This window comes from Palaemon carinicauda, chromosome 40, assembly GCF_036898095.1.
Source record: "Palaemon carinicauda isolate YSFRI2023 chromosome 40, ASM3689809v2, whole genome shotgun sequence".
In the NCBI taxonomy this organism is placed as follows: domain Eukaryota; kingdom Metazoa; phylum Arthropoda; class Malacostraca; order Decapoda; family Palaemonidae; genus Palaemon; species Palaemon carinicauda.
This window is the reverse complement of record NC_090764.1, coordinates 19681072-19699895: the sequence shown is the minus strand read 5'-3', so window position 1 is coordinate 19699895 and position 18824 is coordinate 19681072. Positions and strand designations below refer to the sequence as shown.

The 18824-nt window shown below is 37.5% G+C and overlaps 1 protein-coding gene across 9 annotated transcripts in view; it reads left to right on the top strand.

Moving 5' to 3' along the window:
- Window positions 1-18824, top strand: part of Isha (Insulator su(Hw) mRNA adaptor) — a 117207-nt gene that overhangs the window by 38911 nt on the left and 59472 nt on the right. For 8 of the 9 annotated variants that reach the window (XM_068363443.1, XM_068363441.1, XM_068363440.1 and 5 more), the window contains exon 1: window positions 13071-13208. The exons of the other annotated variant lie outside the window; for it this stretch is intronic. In XM_068363443.1, coding sequence (XP_068219544.1) covers window positions 13179-13208 — 30 coding nt within the window. In that variant the 5' untranslated portion in view covers window positions 13071-13178. Of the gene's footprint in view, window positions 1-13070; window positions 13209-18824 lie in introns of those variants that run through there. 9 annotated transcript variants of the gene reach the window in all.

Below are 18824 nucleotides of genomic sequence, written 5' to 3'. Positions count from 1 at the left end.
CACACCTGTCAAAAAATGACTGCTGAATATTGTAGATAGATGTACACACACGCACACGCACACGCAACCCACCCACCCCCTATCATTAGGGTATGACTATCTCCTCTCCCCCTACCCCAGGGACGGGAAAAGCTGAGCGTGATCAAAAAGATATATATATATATATATATATATATATATATATATATACATTTATATATATATATATATATATATATATATATATATATATATATATATATATACACACACATATATATATATATATATATATATATATGTGTGTGTGTGTGTGTGTGTGTGTGTGTGTGTATGTATATATTTATAGTCAGGTAATTCTTTATTATTATTATTATTATTATTATTATTATTATTATTAGCTAAGTTACAACCCCAATTGAAAAAAAAAGGATGCTATAAACCCAGGGGCTCCAACAGGGAAAATATCCCAGTGAGGAAAGGAAAATAAGAACACTGATAGAAATAGTGTGCTTGAGTGTACCCTCAAGCAAGAGAACTCTAACCCAAGACAATGGAATACCATGGTACCGAAGCTATGGCACTACCCAAGACTAGAGAACAATGGTTTGATTTTGGAGTGTCCTCCTAGAAAAGTCTCTTCTACTCTTACTAAGTGGAAAGTAGCCACTTAGGTGAAGAAAATTTTACTTTTATTTAGTGTTGTCAGATGTGTGATGAAAGAAGAGAATATGTAATGAATATGCCAGACTATTCGATGTATGTGTAGGCAAAGGAAAATGAGCCGTAACCAGAGAAGGATCCAATGTAGTCCTATCTGGCCAGTTAAAGGACCCAATAACTCCTAGCGGTAGCATCCCAAATACCCTTACTTGGAAGAAAGCAAGGGCGCTTTAAACCGGTTCACGTTGCATATACTCTCTCTCTCTCTCTCTCTCTCTCTCTCTTCTCTCTCCCCTGTGCGTTCCCGGTTACCTGAGAACAGTGCCAAGTAACAGCCTTGTCCTAATCTTGTACCTAACGGGGAAAAATAAGAATTTTCTGGCTCTACTATTTTTTTTAAGTTACATTTCTTTGGAGGTCAGCAAATGAAGTACTCTCTCTCTCTCTCTCTCTCTCTCTCTCTCCTCTCTCTCTCTCTCTCTCTCTCTCTCTCTCTCTCTCTCTCTCCAAGTAGAAAAAATTAGAAATAGATAATTTTATATTACAAACATGCTTTGACTCAAAAAATGAACTACCCCCTCTCTCTCTCTCTCTCTCTCTCTCTCTCTCTCTCTCTCCTCTCTCTCTCTCTCTCTCTCTCTCTCTCTCTCGAAGTGGAAAAATTAGAAATAATTTTATATTTTAGATAGGTTTGACTCAGCTAATGAACTCTCTCTCTCTCTCTCTCTCTCTCATCCTCTCTCTCTCTCTCTCTCTCTCTCTCTCCTCTCTCTCTCTCTCTCTAAGTGTAAGAATTAGAAATAGATAATTTTATATTTTAAAACATGCTTTGACTCAACAAATGAACTACCTCTCTCTCTCTCTCTCCTCTCTCTCTCTCTCTCTCTCTCTCTCTCTCTCTCTCTCTCTCTCTCTCTCGAAGTGGAAAAAATTAGAAATAATTTTATATTTTAGATAGGTTTGACTCAGCTAATGAACTCTCTCTCTCTCTCTCTCTCTCTCTCTCTCTCTCTCTCTCTCTCTCTCTCTCTCTCTCTCTCTCTCAAGTGGAAAAATTAGAAATAATTTTATATTTTAGATAGGTTTGACTCAACAAATGAACTCTCTCTCTCTCTCTCTCTCTCTCTCCTCTCTCTCTCTCTCTCTCTCTCTCTCTCTCTCTCTCTCTCCTCTCCTCTCTAAGGGGAAAAATTAGAAATAGATAATTTTATATTTCAAACATGGTTTGACTCTACAAATGAACTATCTCTCTCTCTCTCCTCTCCTCCTCTCTCTCTCTCTCTCTCTTCTCTCTCTCTCTCTCTCTCTCTCTCTCTCTCTCCTTTTAACATTTGGAATATATAAACAGATTGATACGTTGTTTAGTATCTAATATGAGAAAATAAACAAATAGACTCCACATTATTGGCTTAATTCATCAGTAGAGTGCAGACCTCGCGCCGCAGCAGTTTATTTCTTGATTTTTGCTCGACCTTGACCTTTGACCTTATGTATTAATTGACGTGGATTTTCATACACTCAAATATGAACCAAGTTTAAAGTCGCTGTGATAACGATGTCCAAACGTATGGCTGATTACGTGAATTGGACATTTTGCTTGATCGTGACCGTGACCTTTGACCTTGACCTTCCTAAATTTAATCATTTCCAGCTTTTTACATGAAAGTTAATTCCTGCAAGTTTCATTACTCTACAATTAAAATTGTGGTCAGGAAGCTGTTCACAAACCAACACACAAAACACACACAAAGGGGGGCGAAAACATAACCTCCTTCCAACTTCGTTGGAGGAGGTAAAAAATAATGGATTGAATATCCTCAGGAAACTTAACCGCATTATGAAGTGCTATCAAGTTAAGATAACATTCATTGGAATATCTTTGATTTTAATTAATTAATTGTTCAACTATCTTTTTACCCTTCATTTTAATTTGAATAGATAGATAGACAATATCCATTTAACACCAATCGTATTATTATTATTATTATTATTATTATTATTATTATTAGCCAAGCCACAACCCTAGTTGGAAAAGCAAGTTGCTATAAGCCCAAGGGCTCCAATAGGGAAAAATAGCGCAGTGAGGAAAGGAAAAAAAGGAAATAAATGAATGATGAGAACAGATTAACAATAAATCATTCTAAAAACAGTAACAACGTCAAAACAGATAAGTCATATATAAACCATTAACAACGTCAAAACATACAGTATATGGCATATATAAACTATAAAAAGACTCATGTCAGCTATTTCTTCGCCTTGTGGTGTATAAGAGTTTTATAGCTTCTTTATTCATTTTGATATTGGATAATTAAATCTCAATAAGAACATTTTATAAATGAAACTTTTCTAAAGACCTTGATTGTGAGAGAGAGAGAGAGAGAGAGAGAGGAGAGAGAGAGAGAGAGAGAGAGAGAGAGAGAGGAGAGAGAGAGAGAGAGGTTAATTAACACATGAGCAAACTAAGTGGTGGAAGGTTTTTTGAGTTACAGTTATCTGATAAAAATTAATTAGAACATTACTAGTATTAAAAATGGAGAGAGAGAGAGAGAGAGAGAGAGAGCGAGAGAGAGAGAGAGGAGAGAGAGAGAGAGAGAGAGAGAGAGAGAGTTAATTAACACATGAGCAAACTAAGTGGTGGAAGGTTTTTGAGTTACAGTTATCTGATAAAAATTAATTAGAACATTACTAGTATTAAAAATGGAGAGAGAGAGGAGAGAGAGAGAGAGAGGAGAGAGAGAGAGAGAGAGAGAGAGAGAGATGAGAGAGAGAGAGAGAGAGAGAGAGAGAGAGAGTTAATTAACACATGAGCAAACTAAGTGGTGGAAGGTTTTTGAGTTACAGTTATCTGATAAAAATTAATTAGAACATTACTAGTATTAAAAATGGAGAGAGAGAGAGAGAGAGAGAGAGAGAGAGAGAGAGAGAGAGAGAGAGAGAGAGATTGCATTTGTTTTCACAGTCACATAGTTTTTCTTATATTATTAAGAATATATATATATATATATATATATATATATATTATATATTATATATATATATATATATATAATATAGAGAGAGAGAGAGAGAGAGAGAGAGAGAGAGAGAGAGAGAGGAGAGAGAGAGAGAGAGAGAGAGAGATTGCATTTGTTTTCACAGTCATATAGTTTTCTAGAGAGAGAGAGAGATTGTATTTGTTTTCACAGTCATATGGTTTCCTTATATTGTCTTGCAATCAGAAAATAAAGTTGTATTATTTGTTCCTTAATATTTCGTAGATTTCATGTCATTAACAATTTCAACATCCATCAACGAAATTCCCATTTTAGCATCACCACAATAACCACTTAAAGCCAGTGTTATTTACCTCGCTGTTGATGATGTTGAAATCGTCAACACATCGGCCCACCCTTCGAGTATATATAAACACTTGAACATCAAAGATCTCCCGAAACGTCAAATGAATGATGTTGGACTCCTCCCAAATGCATGGCTTTACGATCGTATGATGTGTCCCCCCAACAAAGCCAAAGCAAACAGGGGACCATTTTTGACACTCAGTGCCCCCTGTTCAAGAATTTCTAGCTGTTCGTGCTGAGAACGTGTCTCTTTCATCATCAGTCCTCGTTTTTGGCATACCCAGGTGTGAGCAGAGACCATTTATAGGGGGGCTGGGGGCTCTTAAGTAGATGGGTATCCTGGCTGCAAATTACCTGTTTTCCACATAGGATGAGACATTTCTGCAGCCATCAGATTCTCCTTTAGTCGGGTAAATCTTGCCTAATGTCTTCCCCCGTCTCATAGTTTTTATTTTTCTTTACCAATTTATTGGCGGGGGGGGGGTGTAGGGAGATGGGTATCCTAGCTGTAAAGGACTTTTTTTCCACAGAAGATGAGACGTTTCTGCAGCCATCAGAATCTCCTTTTGTCTGATGAATCTGGCCTAATGTCTTCTCCCTTCTCATAGTTTTTATTTTTTTACCAATTTATAGGTGGGGGAAAGGGGGGTAGGGAGATGGGTATCCTGGCTGCAAAGGACTTTTTTTTCCACAGAAGATGAGACATTTCTGCAGCCATCAGAATCTCCTTTTGTCTGATGAATCTGGCCTAATGTCTTCTCCCTTCTCATAATTATTATTTTTTTACCAATTTATAGGTGGGGGAAGGGGGGTAGGGAGATGGGTATCCTGGCTGCATAATGCGTAATTTCTTAAGACTGACAGGTGTCTTAACATTTGGTAATTTTAATGATCATTGTGTAATTGATCAGATATGAATAAGCCTCAGTATATCCATGTTTCCATTGGTAAATTTCTAAAATGTTTTGATAGGAGTAAGGCGCGTAAAAGGATAATATACCAATATTAACTGATAGATTTTCGGAAGTAGCAATTCCATTGGCAAAAGTTAAGATAATCTAAAGAAATCAAATGAATTTCATTATCTCCTCTGAATGTCAATGTAATTTTTAAGATATAATTTAATCTCCTCTATTATCTTTATATATATATATATATATATATATATATATATATATATATATATATATATATATATATATATATATTTATATATATATATCTATATATATTTTTTTCTTTTTTTTTAAATGCGCACTTGGCATTGATTATATTCTTGCATTTTTTCTTCCTCCCATAATAGAACAGATTGTTCTCGGAATTAACTTTTATGCAACGTCTTTAAAAGGTAAAGGTATAGGTGTCTGGTTTCGGTCCCGGGCTGGGATCGATCTGCTGCCATGCGAATGGTAGGCGAAAACGTTACCACTGGTAGAAAATGCAATTATCCTCTTCTCTCTTCATCTTATTATGTACCTGCCAGATCTTGTTGACTTCCGTAAACGTTTGCAGAGGACTTTGAAACGTTATTAAAGCTAACGAGGATCATCTTTGCCAGTTCATTGAAACGTTTGAAAAGGGTAAATATGATTGCCGACTACGTTTATTATTATTATTATTATTATAATTATTATTATTATTGTTGTTGTTGTTGTTGTTGTTGGTTGTTATTGATATCATTATTATTATTATTATTATTATTATTACGTGCTAAGCTACAACCCTAGTCGGAAAAGTAGGATGCTATAAGCCCAGGGGCTCCATCAGGGAAAATAGCCCTGTGAGGAAAGTAAACAAGGAAATATGAAATATTTTATTATTATTATTATTATTATTATTATTATTAATTGCAAAGCTACAACCCCAGATGGAAAAGCAGGATGGTATAAGCCCAGGGGCCCCAACAGGGAAAATAGCCCAGTGAGGAAAGGAAACAAGGAAAAATAAAATATTTTAAGAATAGCAACATTTAAATAAATATTTCCTATATAAACAATAAAAACTTCAACAAAACAAGAGGAAGAGAAACTAGATAGAACAGCGTGCCTGAGTGTACCCTCAAACAAGAGAACTCTAACCCAAGACATGGAAAACCATGGTACAGAGGCCATGGCACTACCCAAGACTAGAGAACAATGGTTTGATTTTGGAGTGTCCTTCTCCTAGAAGAGCTGCTTACCATAGCTAAAGAGTCTCTTCTACCCTTACTAGAGGAAAGTGGCCACTGAACTATTACAGTCCAGTAGTTAACCCCTTGGGTGAAGAGGAATTGTTTGGTAAACTCAGTGTTGTCAATGTATGAGGACAGAGGAGAATATGTATAGAATAAGCCGGACTATTCAGTGTATGTGTAGGCAAAAGGAAAATGAACCGTAGCCAGAGAGAAGAATCCAATGTAGTACTGTCTGGCCAGTCAGAGGTCTCTATAACACTTTAGCGGTAGTATCTTATCTCTGATAAGGAGTATATTGTAGGTTAAGAGAATCTTCTATGACGTTTCCATTTGTCTTGGTGAATAGGCCTACGTTGTTTTTAAGGCTTAAGTAAAAGGAATGTTTTGTTTGCCTCTGACAGTGTCCGTTGAAGGTAAAAAGTTCCTTTTTGGTATTTCTGTTGTATAGCGTTTGTTTAAAAAAAGCAAAAGGTACATATTTTGCTTTTTTTTATTTTTTTGTCTTAGTAAATAGGCCTACGTTGTTTTTAAGGCTTAAGTAAAAGGGATGTTTTGTTTTGTCTTTCTTACAGTGCTTGTTGAAGGTAAATAGTTCCTTTTGGTATTTCTGTCGTATAGCGTTTGTTGAAATTGCAAAGGTACATCTTTTGCCACCTTTTGTTAAAGGGTTTTTTTTTTTTTTTTCTTAGTATGAAAAGAATCGCGGTCGTTTTGTCAAAGGGTAAAAACACCCACTTCGCTAGACTTTGCTCAAGGTATAAAAAGTCATCATCTTACCTGACTTTTTGTGAAGTGGTTTGCTCAAAGGGTACACGAACCCTCTCTGACTCTATAAAAAAATCTATTTTAAGGTTGTGGTAGCCTCTTGAAAACATCCTTGCCTGTCGATCTGCCGGACTGGGGTTCGAATACGTTCAAGCTTCATATTAGATACAGCAACCCCTCCATCTGTGTGAGATAGGATGGGGTGTTTGGGGGAGCCCATAGGTCTACCTGCTGAGTCATCAGTAGCCATTCCCTGGCCCTAGTACTAGTTGGTAGAAGATATTATTAGTCGCCAGGGCATTGTCACTGTCCGTTGCCTCTACCATTCAAGAGCGACCTTTAATCTTGTTTAAGGGTAAGAGGCTCCTCTTTATCTTTATGTTAAAACTTTTGTGGATAAAAGAGGAAAAGAACTCATTAAAATATATATTTTGCAAGAAAATAATTATAATTTCTCTTAGATTTCTAAGACATATTGCAGAATAATATACTATCATTACTACGAGAGAGAGAGAGAGAGAGAGAGAGAGAGAGAGAGAGAGAGAGAGAGAGAGTCTTTATCTTGCATTCAGCAAATATTGACTGCCAAGAGATTATTGGCCTTCTCCAGGGTTTAATCTCATAAGGCAATAGATGTCCTGGGAATATGAAACTCTCTCTCTCTCTCTCTCTCTCTCTCTCTCTCTCTCTCTCTCTCTCTCTCATCTCTCTCTCTCTCTCTCTCTCTCGTTGTCCTTAAAGATAAAGATAAGAACAGTCATTATCACATTCATCCTTTCATATAAAAATGTACAAAAGTTTTGTAATTTGGTTCCCCTGCACACAAGACCCACCAGTAACTCGTCGAACTCTATACACACATTGCACTATTCATTCCTTTATTGTGGTGGCAGATGTGGTAACGTCCCTGACTGGTGAACGACAGACTGGGGTTCGAGTCCCGCTCAAACTCGTTAGTTTCTTTGGTCGCTGCAACCTCACCATAGTTTCTTTGGTCGCTGCAACCTCACCATCATCCTTTTGAGCTGAGGATGGGGATTTGGGGACCCTATAGATCTATCTGTTGAGTCATCAGCAGCCATTGCCTGGCCCTCCTTGGTCGTAGTTTGGGTGGAGAGGGGTCTTGGACTCTGATCATATATATATATATATATATATATATATATATATATATGTGTGTGTGTGTGTGTGGTGTGTGTGTGTGTATGTATATATATATATATATATACTATATATATATATATATATATATATATATATATATATATATTATATATATATATATATATATAGTCAGTCTAGGGTATTGTTCTGCTTGACAATGCATAGTCACTGTCCCTTGCCTCTGCCATTCATGAGCGGCCTTTAAACCTTAAATCCGCTCAAACCCATCCTTTCTAATAGCCTAAGAGCTCTAAGGCATTAGTCAACCAGTTCTAAGCCATTGAATTCTTTTATAGATGTTTTCAACTGCTTTTTCCAGAGAAGATTTCTAACCATATTTTTCTCTACGAATACCATAGGTCTACCCAAGGTCTACATATCTGGACCGTGGGTCTACCATTACCCGGAGATGGAAACTCACGAAGGGGAAAATGCATAGAGTACCCCATATTAATGGCGTCTATAGGCCTATGGTTATTATTATTATTATTATTATTATCATTATTATTATTATTATTAGCCAAGTTACAACTCTAGTTGGAAAAGCAGGGTGCTATAAGTCCAAGGGCTCCAATAGGGAAAAATAGCCCAGTGAGGAAAGGAAATAAGGAAATAAATAAATGATGAGAACAAATTATCAATAAATCATTCTAAAAACAGTAACAACGTCGAAACAAGGTTTAAATATGTTCTGATCTTGGTTTCGATAAATCTTGTGTCTCCCAGAAAGCACATAGTAAATCTCTCTCTCTCTCTCTCTCTCTCTCTCTCTCTCTCTCTCTCTCTCTCTCTCTCTCTCTCTCTCTCTCAGTAATTGATAGCGATTTAATTCTCTACCAGTAAAGAAATAACCCATCCGATTCATATAACACATCTCTTGGAACGTGAATAAAACACATCCAAACATTGCACTTTTGTGTTTCGATATGAATGAAAGAAACTGCTTCCCTCGTCTACCCAGTTTATGAATGAATACTCCTGCATTCATTGTGAGCGGTGAAGAAGAGCGTAGCGTGTGTACGTCATCAAGGCGAGGTGGTCTGACCAGACCAGGGTTTTTTAACCCTTGTGAGTATGACCAAGCCTCTCCTCGGTCTACACCTTGGGTCTAGATGTTGGTGTTGAGATGCTTTTATAGGGAGCATTTTTTAAAACTTACTTTTCACTAAGCCATTTATCAAACGATAAACATTCTTATTTTCTTACTTTTAGAAAAAAAAATTGCATGAAAATACTATCTGACAAAAAATATAACTAGCCTACAGTAAGCGAAATGATAGATATTTGTACATGACTGATCTATTTTAACGTTGTTACTGGTCTTAAGATATTCTATATTGTTAATCATTACTTCTTATAGCCTTTATAGTTTATTTATTTCCTTATTTCCTTTCCTCACTGGGCTATTTTCCCTGTTGGAGCCCTCGAGCTTATAGTATCTTGCTTTTCCAACTAAGATTTCAGCTTAAGTAATAATAATAATAATAATAATAATAATAATAATAATAATAATAATAATAATAATAATAATAATAAATAGTTTGTTTATACGTCACAGATCAGTAATCGGTCTAGATGGATTTGCAGATATCAGATTTTTCGAAAGCTTTAGTAACTAATTTTCTTAGTCTAGTATCCATGTTCTAATACTCATTGAGACGAGTATTCTTTAATGTATTTTGGCAGATTAACAAAATTAAAGATATTCTAAGGTATCAAAATCAGGTCCGTATCTTTGAAACATTTAATTATATTTGGAGATTTTTTTATTTATGTGGATATAAACAAACTTCTATAAATCGATCTTCATATCTTTTGTTTGATTACGGATTTTGGATCCAATTATTATTATTATTATTATTATTATTATTATTATTAGTAGTAGTAGTAGTAGTAGTAGTAGTAGTAGTATTACAAGCTAAGCTATAGCCTAACCCTAGTTGGAAAATCAGGATGCTGTAAGCCCAAGGACTCCAACAGGGAAAATAACCCAGTGAGGAAAGGAAACAAGGAAATAAATAAACGAGAAGAGAAGTAATACTATCAAAATCAAACAGTTGAATAACAGTGACAACATTAAATAAGATATTTCATATATCAACTATGAAAATTTTAAACAGAAATAAGAGGAAGAGAAATAAGATAGAATAGTGTGCCCAAGGGTAGGCCTACCGTTAAGAGTGAAATACTCCGTTAGCCATCCAGTTTTAGCTACTGCTTGTATTAATATATATCCTTTAACTAAGAAAATTCGAGGGTAATTTATAGGCCTAAAAATCATCCTAAGTATTTAAACACTTTCTCCAAATAATTCTGCTAGCTTTTTTTTTTTTTTTTAAATAATTTGCTTGTTCTAGCACTTAAATTAAACTCTAACCGTTTCTCCGTTTTCTATATTAAACCTTGGAACAATTGATTTCACCTGAGTTTCTTCTTCTTCGATATACGCATCGTATTCTTTCATAAATAGGAATTAATTCCCCGTGCTAAGGAAGTCTGTTTTGAAACATAAGTCTAAGATTACAGTATGAGGTAAATTCTGTCGTTAAACCATGAGGCGTTGTGAATTCAATGAGGAACTGATTATTATTATTGCTATTTTTGCCAAGCTGTGACCTTAGTTAGAAAAGCAATATAAATATATATATAAATATATATATATATATATATATATATATATATATATATATATATATATATATACATATATATATATATATATATATATATATATATATATATATATATATATATATATGTGTGTGTGTGTGTGTGTGTGTGTGTGTGTGTGTGTATATTATATATGTATGTGTATATATATATATATATATATATATATATATATATATATATATATATATATATATATTAAGATTAATATCAAATGTAAACAGTTAAAAATCTTAAGTATTATGAAAGGAGGCTTTTGTCAATCTCCTCAAAGGAAAAAAACTTTTGGTTAGGAAGATTATTCAACAATTTAGTCAGCTTAATTGCAGTTTTTTTTCTGGGAAGAATCTGAATGCAAAAGGCTGTTTCCCTGGTCCTATCACACAAGGAAACCGAATGGATTACAGGACCTTCTGAGCCTACTCGATCTTGTAGGTCCTACAGGCTGCAGGACACAAGAAAAACATCCCTAAGAGTAATGTAATTGAAGTTTAATCGCTTTATTTATATATGGAATAAAGGTTTTTTTTTTTTATAATTCTAAGCATTTAGATCTTCCCAGACTACATGTGGTACTAGGTTTCCAGTTGTGTCCGTCTTGCTTTTTATTTCATCAGGGTAAATACCATATAGTATTGTATAATTTTTATTACGTCTCTTACCAAATTGCTGAATAACATTCCCAGTCGAATATTTGAATCAGTGGAACTTGAAAAGTTCAAACTTGTGTCGAATGCTTTTCTGTTTGGCAAATTAACATTATAAGACTCTTTTCAAGGTTTATGTTACTTAAATGTTTAACATTGTTATTTATACTACCACATTCTATTTATATTTTATAGTGTATATATTTTTTATTTTTTTTCTGTAGCTACAAAAGGTTATGACTTGAAGAGAAATTACCCCAATTTCTTATACATTTTAATTGAAAAGCCCGATAAACATGTAAATATGGCATTTTTTATTTCTCTTAATAGCATTTCCTTAAATACTAACCGACATCATAGCAAGTTTCGACTTTTTTCGCTTTATACAAAATTCTAAAAACTGGTGGGTTGCCTTCATGTTCCCCATGGAAAATAGTAGGCCTATTGCTGTCCATAAATTTTGCATTTCTCTGTGTAACAGCCTACCGAAGACCTTCCTTAAATTCCATCTTCATGTCTATTGTATTCAATGATTCCTCTTTTTGAGAGAGAGAGAGAGAGAGAGAGAGAGAGAGAGAGAGAGAGAGAGAGAGAGAGAGAGAGAGAGAGAGAGAGAGAGAGAGAGAGAGAGAGAGATTGTTTTGTTTTAATCAATTTATTGCGCCCATTGGCGTCAGACATTTGAGTTCATGGTAATACAGTAATATTGTTTACATCTACATTGTAATTAAGTTATACCTAAAAAAAAGTGTATACAGACATTTAAGTACATATTTAAACAATATTGTTTACATCTATAGCATACAATGAAGGTTATACAAAGGAATACAAAATAGAAAGTGTAGACACATATTCAGTACATATTAAAAATAATATTGCTCAATTCTAGAGAGAGAGAGAGAGAGAGAGAGAGAGAGAGAGAGAGAGAGAGAGAGAGAGAGAGAGAGAGAGAGAGAGAGAGAGAGAGAGAGAGAGAGAGAGAGAGGAAAACTTATCATTTATTAATTATATCTGGTGATCATGACGATCAATGCTTATATTTTTTTTATTGGACTCTTCTATCGTTCTGTATTATTACAGTATGTTCGTGTGTCCGTAATGCGTAATTCTAAGCAATGAATAATACAGTAGAATCAATCGATTAATTTCAAATACCTTTTAGTAATGATTACTTCTACCGCATTTAAGGAGATATAATGATGCTCAACGTTTTGGAATTAGAAATACGTTTAATTTCAAAATGATTAATTCACACCTAATCCATATGTTAATTTAATATGCATTGGCATCCTATTGTATGAGGCTTGTGATATTAGATTCACAAGAAGCGGATCCCTTTACCAGGAAATGCCTTCCCAAATTATTAATATTCTCATGTTATTAATGATAATTAATTAAATTTATTCTGCATGAGAGAAGTACTAGGCGTTATTCGCTCATCAATTCGATTAATATATTTTATGATTGATATAGAAATAATATATTCTATAATGTTAAATTTATTAATTCTGAGTTACATCTATATCATAAGAGGAGGTTCAATTACAATCAGTGGCCTTAATCGTATTAAATGCGATCGAAGAACAATAATATAGACAAATATAGAGTATTGGAACCTCTATGCGATCGTCTTTTGTTTATTTACTTTTGTATTCTCGGAGGATCATATCGTCTATAGTGTAGCTGTTCGCAAACATCATGGCGGACAGCAATGTGGTGTTTTATATATAATTAAGTGGATTTTAGGGAAGAAATTCTAATATTAAGGTAAAGAAGATGGAGGCTGTGAAATCCTTCAACTCAGAGGTAAGCAGATATTAATTTATTAAGAGAATATTATATAATAGGAAGCTTTTTTAAGGCATGCTATAAGGCAACGGCCGCGTCACTGCCATAGCGGCAACATTATTATTAGACAGTTTCCTTCGTTAGTTGTTAATGATGGGATTTTCCGCTGTATATTTCGTTATTTTAATACAGTAGTTTATTAATGGGTCTTTTAGAATACCGTAAAGCCGCATATAAGTTACGGTAGATGATAAACGTCGGTAGCATTGCTTGGCGTAACTTACCCTGTCGTATGAAACTCCCAATACTTTACTCTTAAATACCTTAGTTTAGGTTATTCGAAATTCTAAAATTATTAATAATCTTGTAGTTGATTATCCTGATGCTGTTATGTGTATTTAATGAAATAAAAAATAGGTTGAAAGTATAGTTTATTCTTAACTAAGGCGAGACTAGGATAAAATTTGCACGTACCCGGTTGTGTAAAATTTCCCTACGTAAGGGCATGCCGAAAAGGTATCCTTTCGTCCTTCGTTTTATTATCTAGGATAGGATTAAATAATGCATACGGTATATTTGTATACTTATAATTTGTTAATTTTATATGTAAGACCGACTTCTGGGTATTGTATTTACGGACGGGAATACTTATGGTGAATTTGCATAAGTTGCCAATAATTCCCAGTGGAAAACAAAATGGTTTTTCTGGCGTTTTTTCATGTGTTTTGAACGAATCTGATGATGATTATCGGCGCAAATCCATAGTTGTGGAGTTGTAATCACACTAGGCTTTTTTATGTACTTTACTCACGAAAGTGGAAACGCATTGACAACCGTAGACAATGTTTACGACTTAAGACGTACCGACACAGAAAGACACTCTGAACGCATGGTTCTCGGAGGACTTTGCTTTAATTTTTTAATATTTAATAAATAGCTGGTCTAACCTAACCTAACCTTGTAAGAAAACAGGTCACTAACCTAATCGAAAAAGTAATGAACAATCTTCACGTAGAGCGGAACTGGTAGCTCACTGTTCGGACGCATATATATTTGAATTTGCCTTAGATTTTTATAAGAATTATAATTATTATTGTTAGTATTTATTTGCACCTGGGGTTTATGGTATTCAAAATATTGCTTTTTTTAACGCCCTAACCGAATATGCATAGTATTTTTCGCTATCGAACAATGACAACTTTTGCAATAATGCCAACATTCCTGCTGAAAAAAGTTTTTCCTACAGAAAAACGCCCTTTTTTGGATTTATTTTTGTTCCGGACGGGGAAAACTCGTACTGAAACCAGATAATTTTACCCAGTTCTGTACATGGTATGGCTGCTGGGTTACAGGATGACCTAATTAGTCACCACGATAAAATTTTGAGTCTCCAACCCAGCCATTTCTGTATGAAATTTTATTTTCTCTTGTTTTCTGTTACATTGTGGCCCTTTATTATTATCTTCCGCAAAAGTATTTATTTCTGATTCCCACCATCCAACATAACCACCAGTAATATGGAACCCTGGGTGAAAATTGCGAATTTGGGTTGGATAAAATGTAAACTAACAAATTATGGCAGTCACGAATAGCATTGACCAACCAAAAAAAAAAAATTTTTTTTTCATGCAAAAAGATGATGAAACAACGCATCCTTTTGTAGATCAGCGGCTAGGTCTTCCCGCCTGCATAGAGATTTTCATTTTCAAGCCATTAGCAAGATGTGACCGTTGTTCTATAAAAAGCTGAGCCTTTGTAGTTTGTTGGGATAGCCAGAAAATAGAATAAAAAAATGTTGGAAACCAGCTGTGTTTTTCATAGGAATTATAATGGAATGAAATATTAATGAATTCACTAGTTTTGTAAATGCTTGTCCCAACAAGCTACATACTAGGACCACTCAGCATGTGAATGTAGGAAACGTGGGAGAATAGCCAACAAGAAACGTATTGGAACACCGAGAACCTATTTTTTGCATGGCATCTCATACGATATCAAATAACTGAAATTTCATTCGTTTCTCCCAACAAATTACATGCTAGGAACACTCATTGTATGAACGTGTTGGACCCTACCCCCATTCCCGACGGACATGAGTGGAACCCTGCTACTTTGGGTGTGCAAAAACAGGACAAAATGGGAATATTTATTACTTTTGATATTTGTTAAAGGCTACAGAACCTAACAAACCCACCTCACCTAATCTAACCTAGTAGTTCCCAGGTTACAACCCCTAACTAGGGGAAAGCCCCCATACCCCCTTCCCAGGTCACAGCCCCTAGCCTAGTAGTTCTCAGTTCACAACCCCTATCCAGGGGCAAGCCCACTTCCCAGGTCGCAACCCCTAGCAAGATTTGTAAAATGCCACAGAACCTAACAAACACACCTAACCTAACCTAGAAGTGTCCAGGTCACAACCCGTAGTCTGGGGCAAGTAAACGGGACAAAACGTGATTATTTAACACTTTTTAGTTTTGTTAAAGGCCACAGAACCTAACAAACCCACCTAACCTAACCTAGAAGTTTCCAGTTCACAAGCCCAGGGGGGGCCAAACCCCCGTACCCCCTTCCCAAGTCACAAGCCCTGGGGGGGCCAAACCCCCGTACCCCCTTCCCAAGTCACAAGCCCTAGGGGGGCCAAACCCCCGTACCCCCTTCCCAAGTCACAACCTAACCTAGTAGTTCCCAGGTTGCAGCCCCTAGCCCGGGGGATAAGCCTCCTTCCCAGGTCACAAGCTGTAGCGAGATTTGTAAAAGGCGACAGAACCTAACAAACACACCTGACTTAACCTAGAAGCTTCCCGGTCACAACCCCAACCAAGCAAGCAGGACAAAACGTGATTTTTTTTATTATTTAACACTTTTGAGATTTGTAAAAGGTCACAGAACCTAACCTAACCTAGTAGTTCCAGGGTCACAACCCCTAGCTGGGGGCTTGCCCCTGACCCCCTTCCCAGGTCACAAGCTAAAATGAAATCACGAATACATCCTTATATTATGATAAAGTGAATCACAAATAAATCTCTCTCCTACACAATGAAAGGGATGGGCAGCACACTAAATTATACCTCAACCACTCTGTAATAATAGAATGTGACAGGATTACCATATTATTCTTAGTCGTTAAAACTGAAATCCTCAAAGCATCAAGCTGATTTATATGAATAATAAATTCAACCACGTCGTTCAAAGAAAAACTATAGGGTACGCGTCTGTCCATCACGGCAGTAAGCGCCGGGGGAGGGGGTTAAAATTTTTTAAATCACACGACCAACAAAAGCAGGCCTATAAGCGTACGGAAAAGAAAGGTTAGTTAGAGTGGGCTGATTGACACCCTGGTTCAAAACATCTTAACTAGATGTTTCCTAATCTAACCTTCGGTTGTCGTCGTCGTTGGCACCCGCTCGTGTCCGAGTATTGGGTTCTGTCGTTAGCCATCAGCCTCCTATCTTTGGGGTGGGTGCTTATGTCTGATGTGGCTATTAAGTTCTAGTCTGTGGTGGAAGAGTCGCAGACAGTGTTCACAGGGGAGGGTAGGTGGTGGGCGGGGCTGTTCTAATCGCTCTCTCCTTCTTCTCCTTCTAGCCTCCTCATTTTGTCTCCTCTTCTCCTCCTAGCCTCCTCATTTTGTCTCCTCTTCTCCTCAAAGTCCACGGTGCCATGGTGTACTGTACTCCTCCAGGTTTTCCTGTCCCTGGCTGTTTCTTCCCATGAGGAAGGATCGATGTCAGTTAGAGCCAGGGTGCGCTTTAGTTGATCTTTAAAGCGCATTTTCGGGGCTCCTCGTGGTCTGGTGCCCTGGGTCAGTTCTCCGTAGAATATCTTCTTTGGGAGCCTAGATGGATCCATCCTATGCACGTGTCCTGTCCAGCGGAGGCGGTGGTGGATGATGGTGGCCTCCACGCTGGTCAGCGAGGCACGTTCTAAGACTTCAATGATGGTGGTGTGGCTCTCCCAGGGGATTTTCAAGATTGCCTCAGCTTCATTTGTTGGAAGCGATCTAGGTTTTTAATATCGCTTCTATATAGCGTCCATGTTTCACATGCATACAGGAGCGTGGAGAGGACTACTGCCCTGAACACCATTATTTTGGTGGTCATTGTCAGTGCGTGGTTGTTGAATACGCGGCAGTTGAGTCGGCCAAAGGGGGAGTGGGCTGCTCTGATCCTGTTCTCCACGTCCTTTTTGCTTGTGGGAGCTGATGTTAGGATGCTCCCTAGGTAGGAGAACTGGTCCACCTGTTCTAACGGTTGGTCATTCACTGTGGTATTGAGGTTTGGGAGCATCAGTCCTGGTGGATGTTGGACGAGGGTCTTGGTTTTGTCTATGTTGACTTGCATCCCAAAACGTTCGTAGGCAGAGTTGTATGCATCAGCTAACGACTGCAGGTCCTCTGCCGTCTGACCTGGGGTGGCATTGTCGTCAGTATACTGCAGTTCTCGCACTGCACACAAGGTGGTCTTGGTTCTGGCGGGGAGTCAAGCGAGGTTGAAAACGCCTCCATCCATGCGGAAACGTAGGTCGACTGAGGGTGTGTCTTGGGGAATTTCGTTGAGCATTGCTGCGGTGTATAGCGAGAAACACGTTGGAGCCAGAACACAGCCCTGCTTCAGGCCGCCGTTGATGGATAATGGGCCTGAAAGAGAGTTCTGGTGGCAGACTCTCCCAACCATTCCGTTATGGAGGGCACGCACCAGCTTGACAAAATCGGGTGGGCAGCCATATCTTTTGAGGACAGACCACATGGCAGGTCGAGGTACTTTGTCGAAGGCCTTTTTCAAATCCCAGAAGATGAACATTATGGGCTGTTGTTGTTCGAGGCTCTTCTCTTGTAGTTGTCGCGCGCAGAAGATCATGTCTATGGTCCCGCGGGAAGGTCGAAAGCCGCACTGGGACTCTGGCAGGACGTCTTCTGCGAGAATAAGGAGGCGGTCAAGAAGAATCCGAGCGAAAATCTTACTCGCGATGCTTAGTAGTGATATTCCCCGGTAGTTGTTACAGTTCTCCTTGTCTCCCTTCTTGAAGATGGTAATGATGTTTGCATCGCGGAAGTCACTGGGGAGGGTCTTGATCTCCCATATTTTCAGTATAAGGAGCATCAAACGGTTCCTCAACCCAGGGCCACCGTGAGTGAGGAGCTCCAGCGTGATGTTGTCTGGCCCTGGGGCTTTGCTGGGCTTCATGTGCTGCAGGGCCTTGTTGAAGTCCCGAATGGAGGGTGGTAGGGCCATCCAGTGACGGACGGGATGCTGCAGGGTCATTCGCAGGAGATCGTCTGGGGTTTTTGCTTGGTCATTGAGGAGGTTCTCAAAGTGAGACCTCCACCTGGCCAGGATGCTGTCGGTGATGGTCGTGGCCCCATCCGCGTCCTTCAGGCCGCCCACTGATGACTGTGTGGGACCGAATATTTCCTTTGTTGCTGCATAGAAGCTGCGCAGGTCATGTTGGTCAGCGAAACTCTGTATTTCTGCAGCTTTTCTTTGCCACCAGGTGTTCTGGGCTTCACGAATCCCTCTTTGGCAATCAGCTTCAGCCACCCTGTGAGCACATTTGTTAGCTGCTGTTGGTTGGTTTTCTAAAGTCAGGCGTGCTTGTCGTTTGGTTTCAATGAGAAGAGAGATGGTAGCATCATTC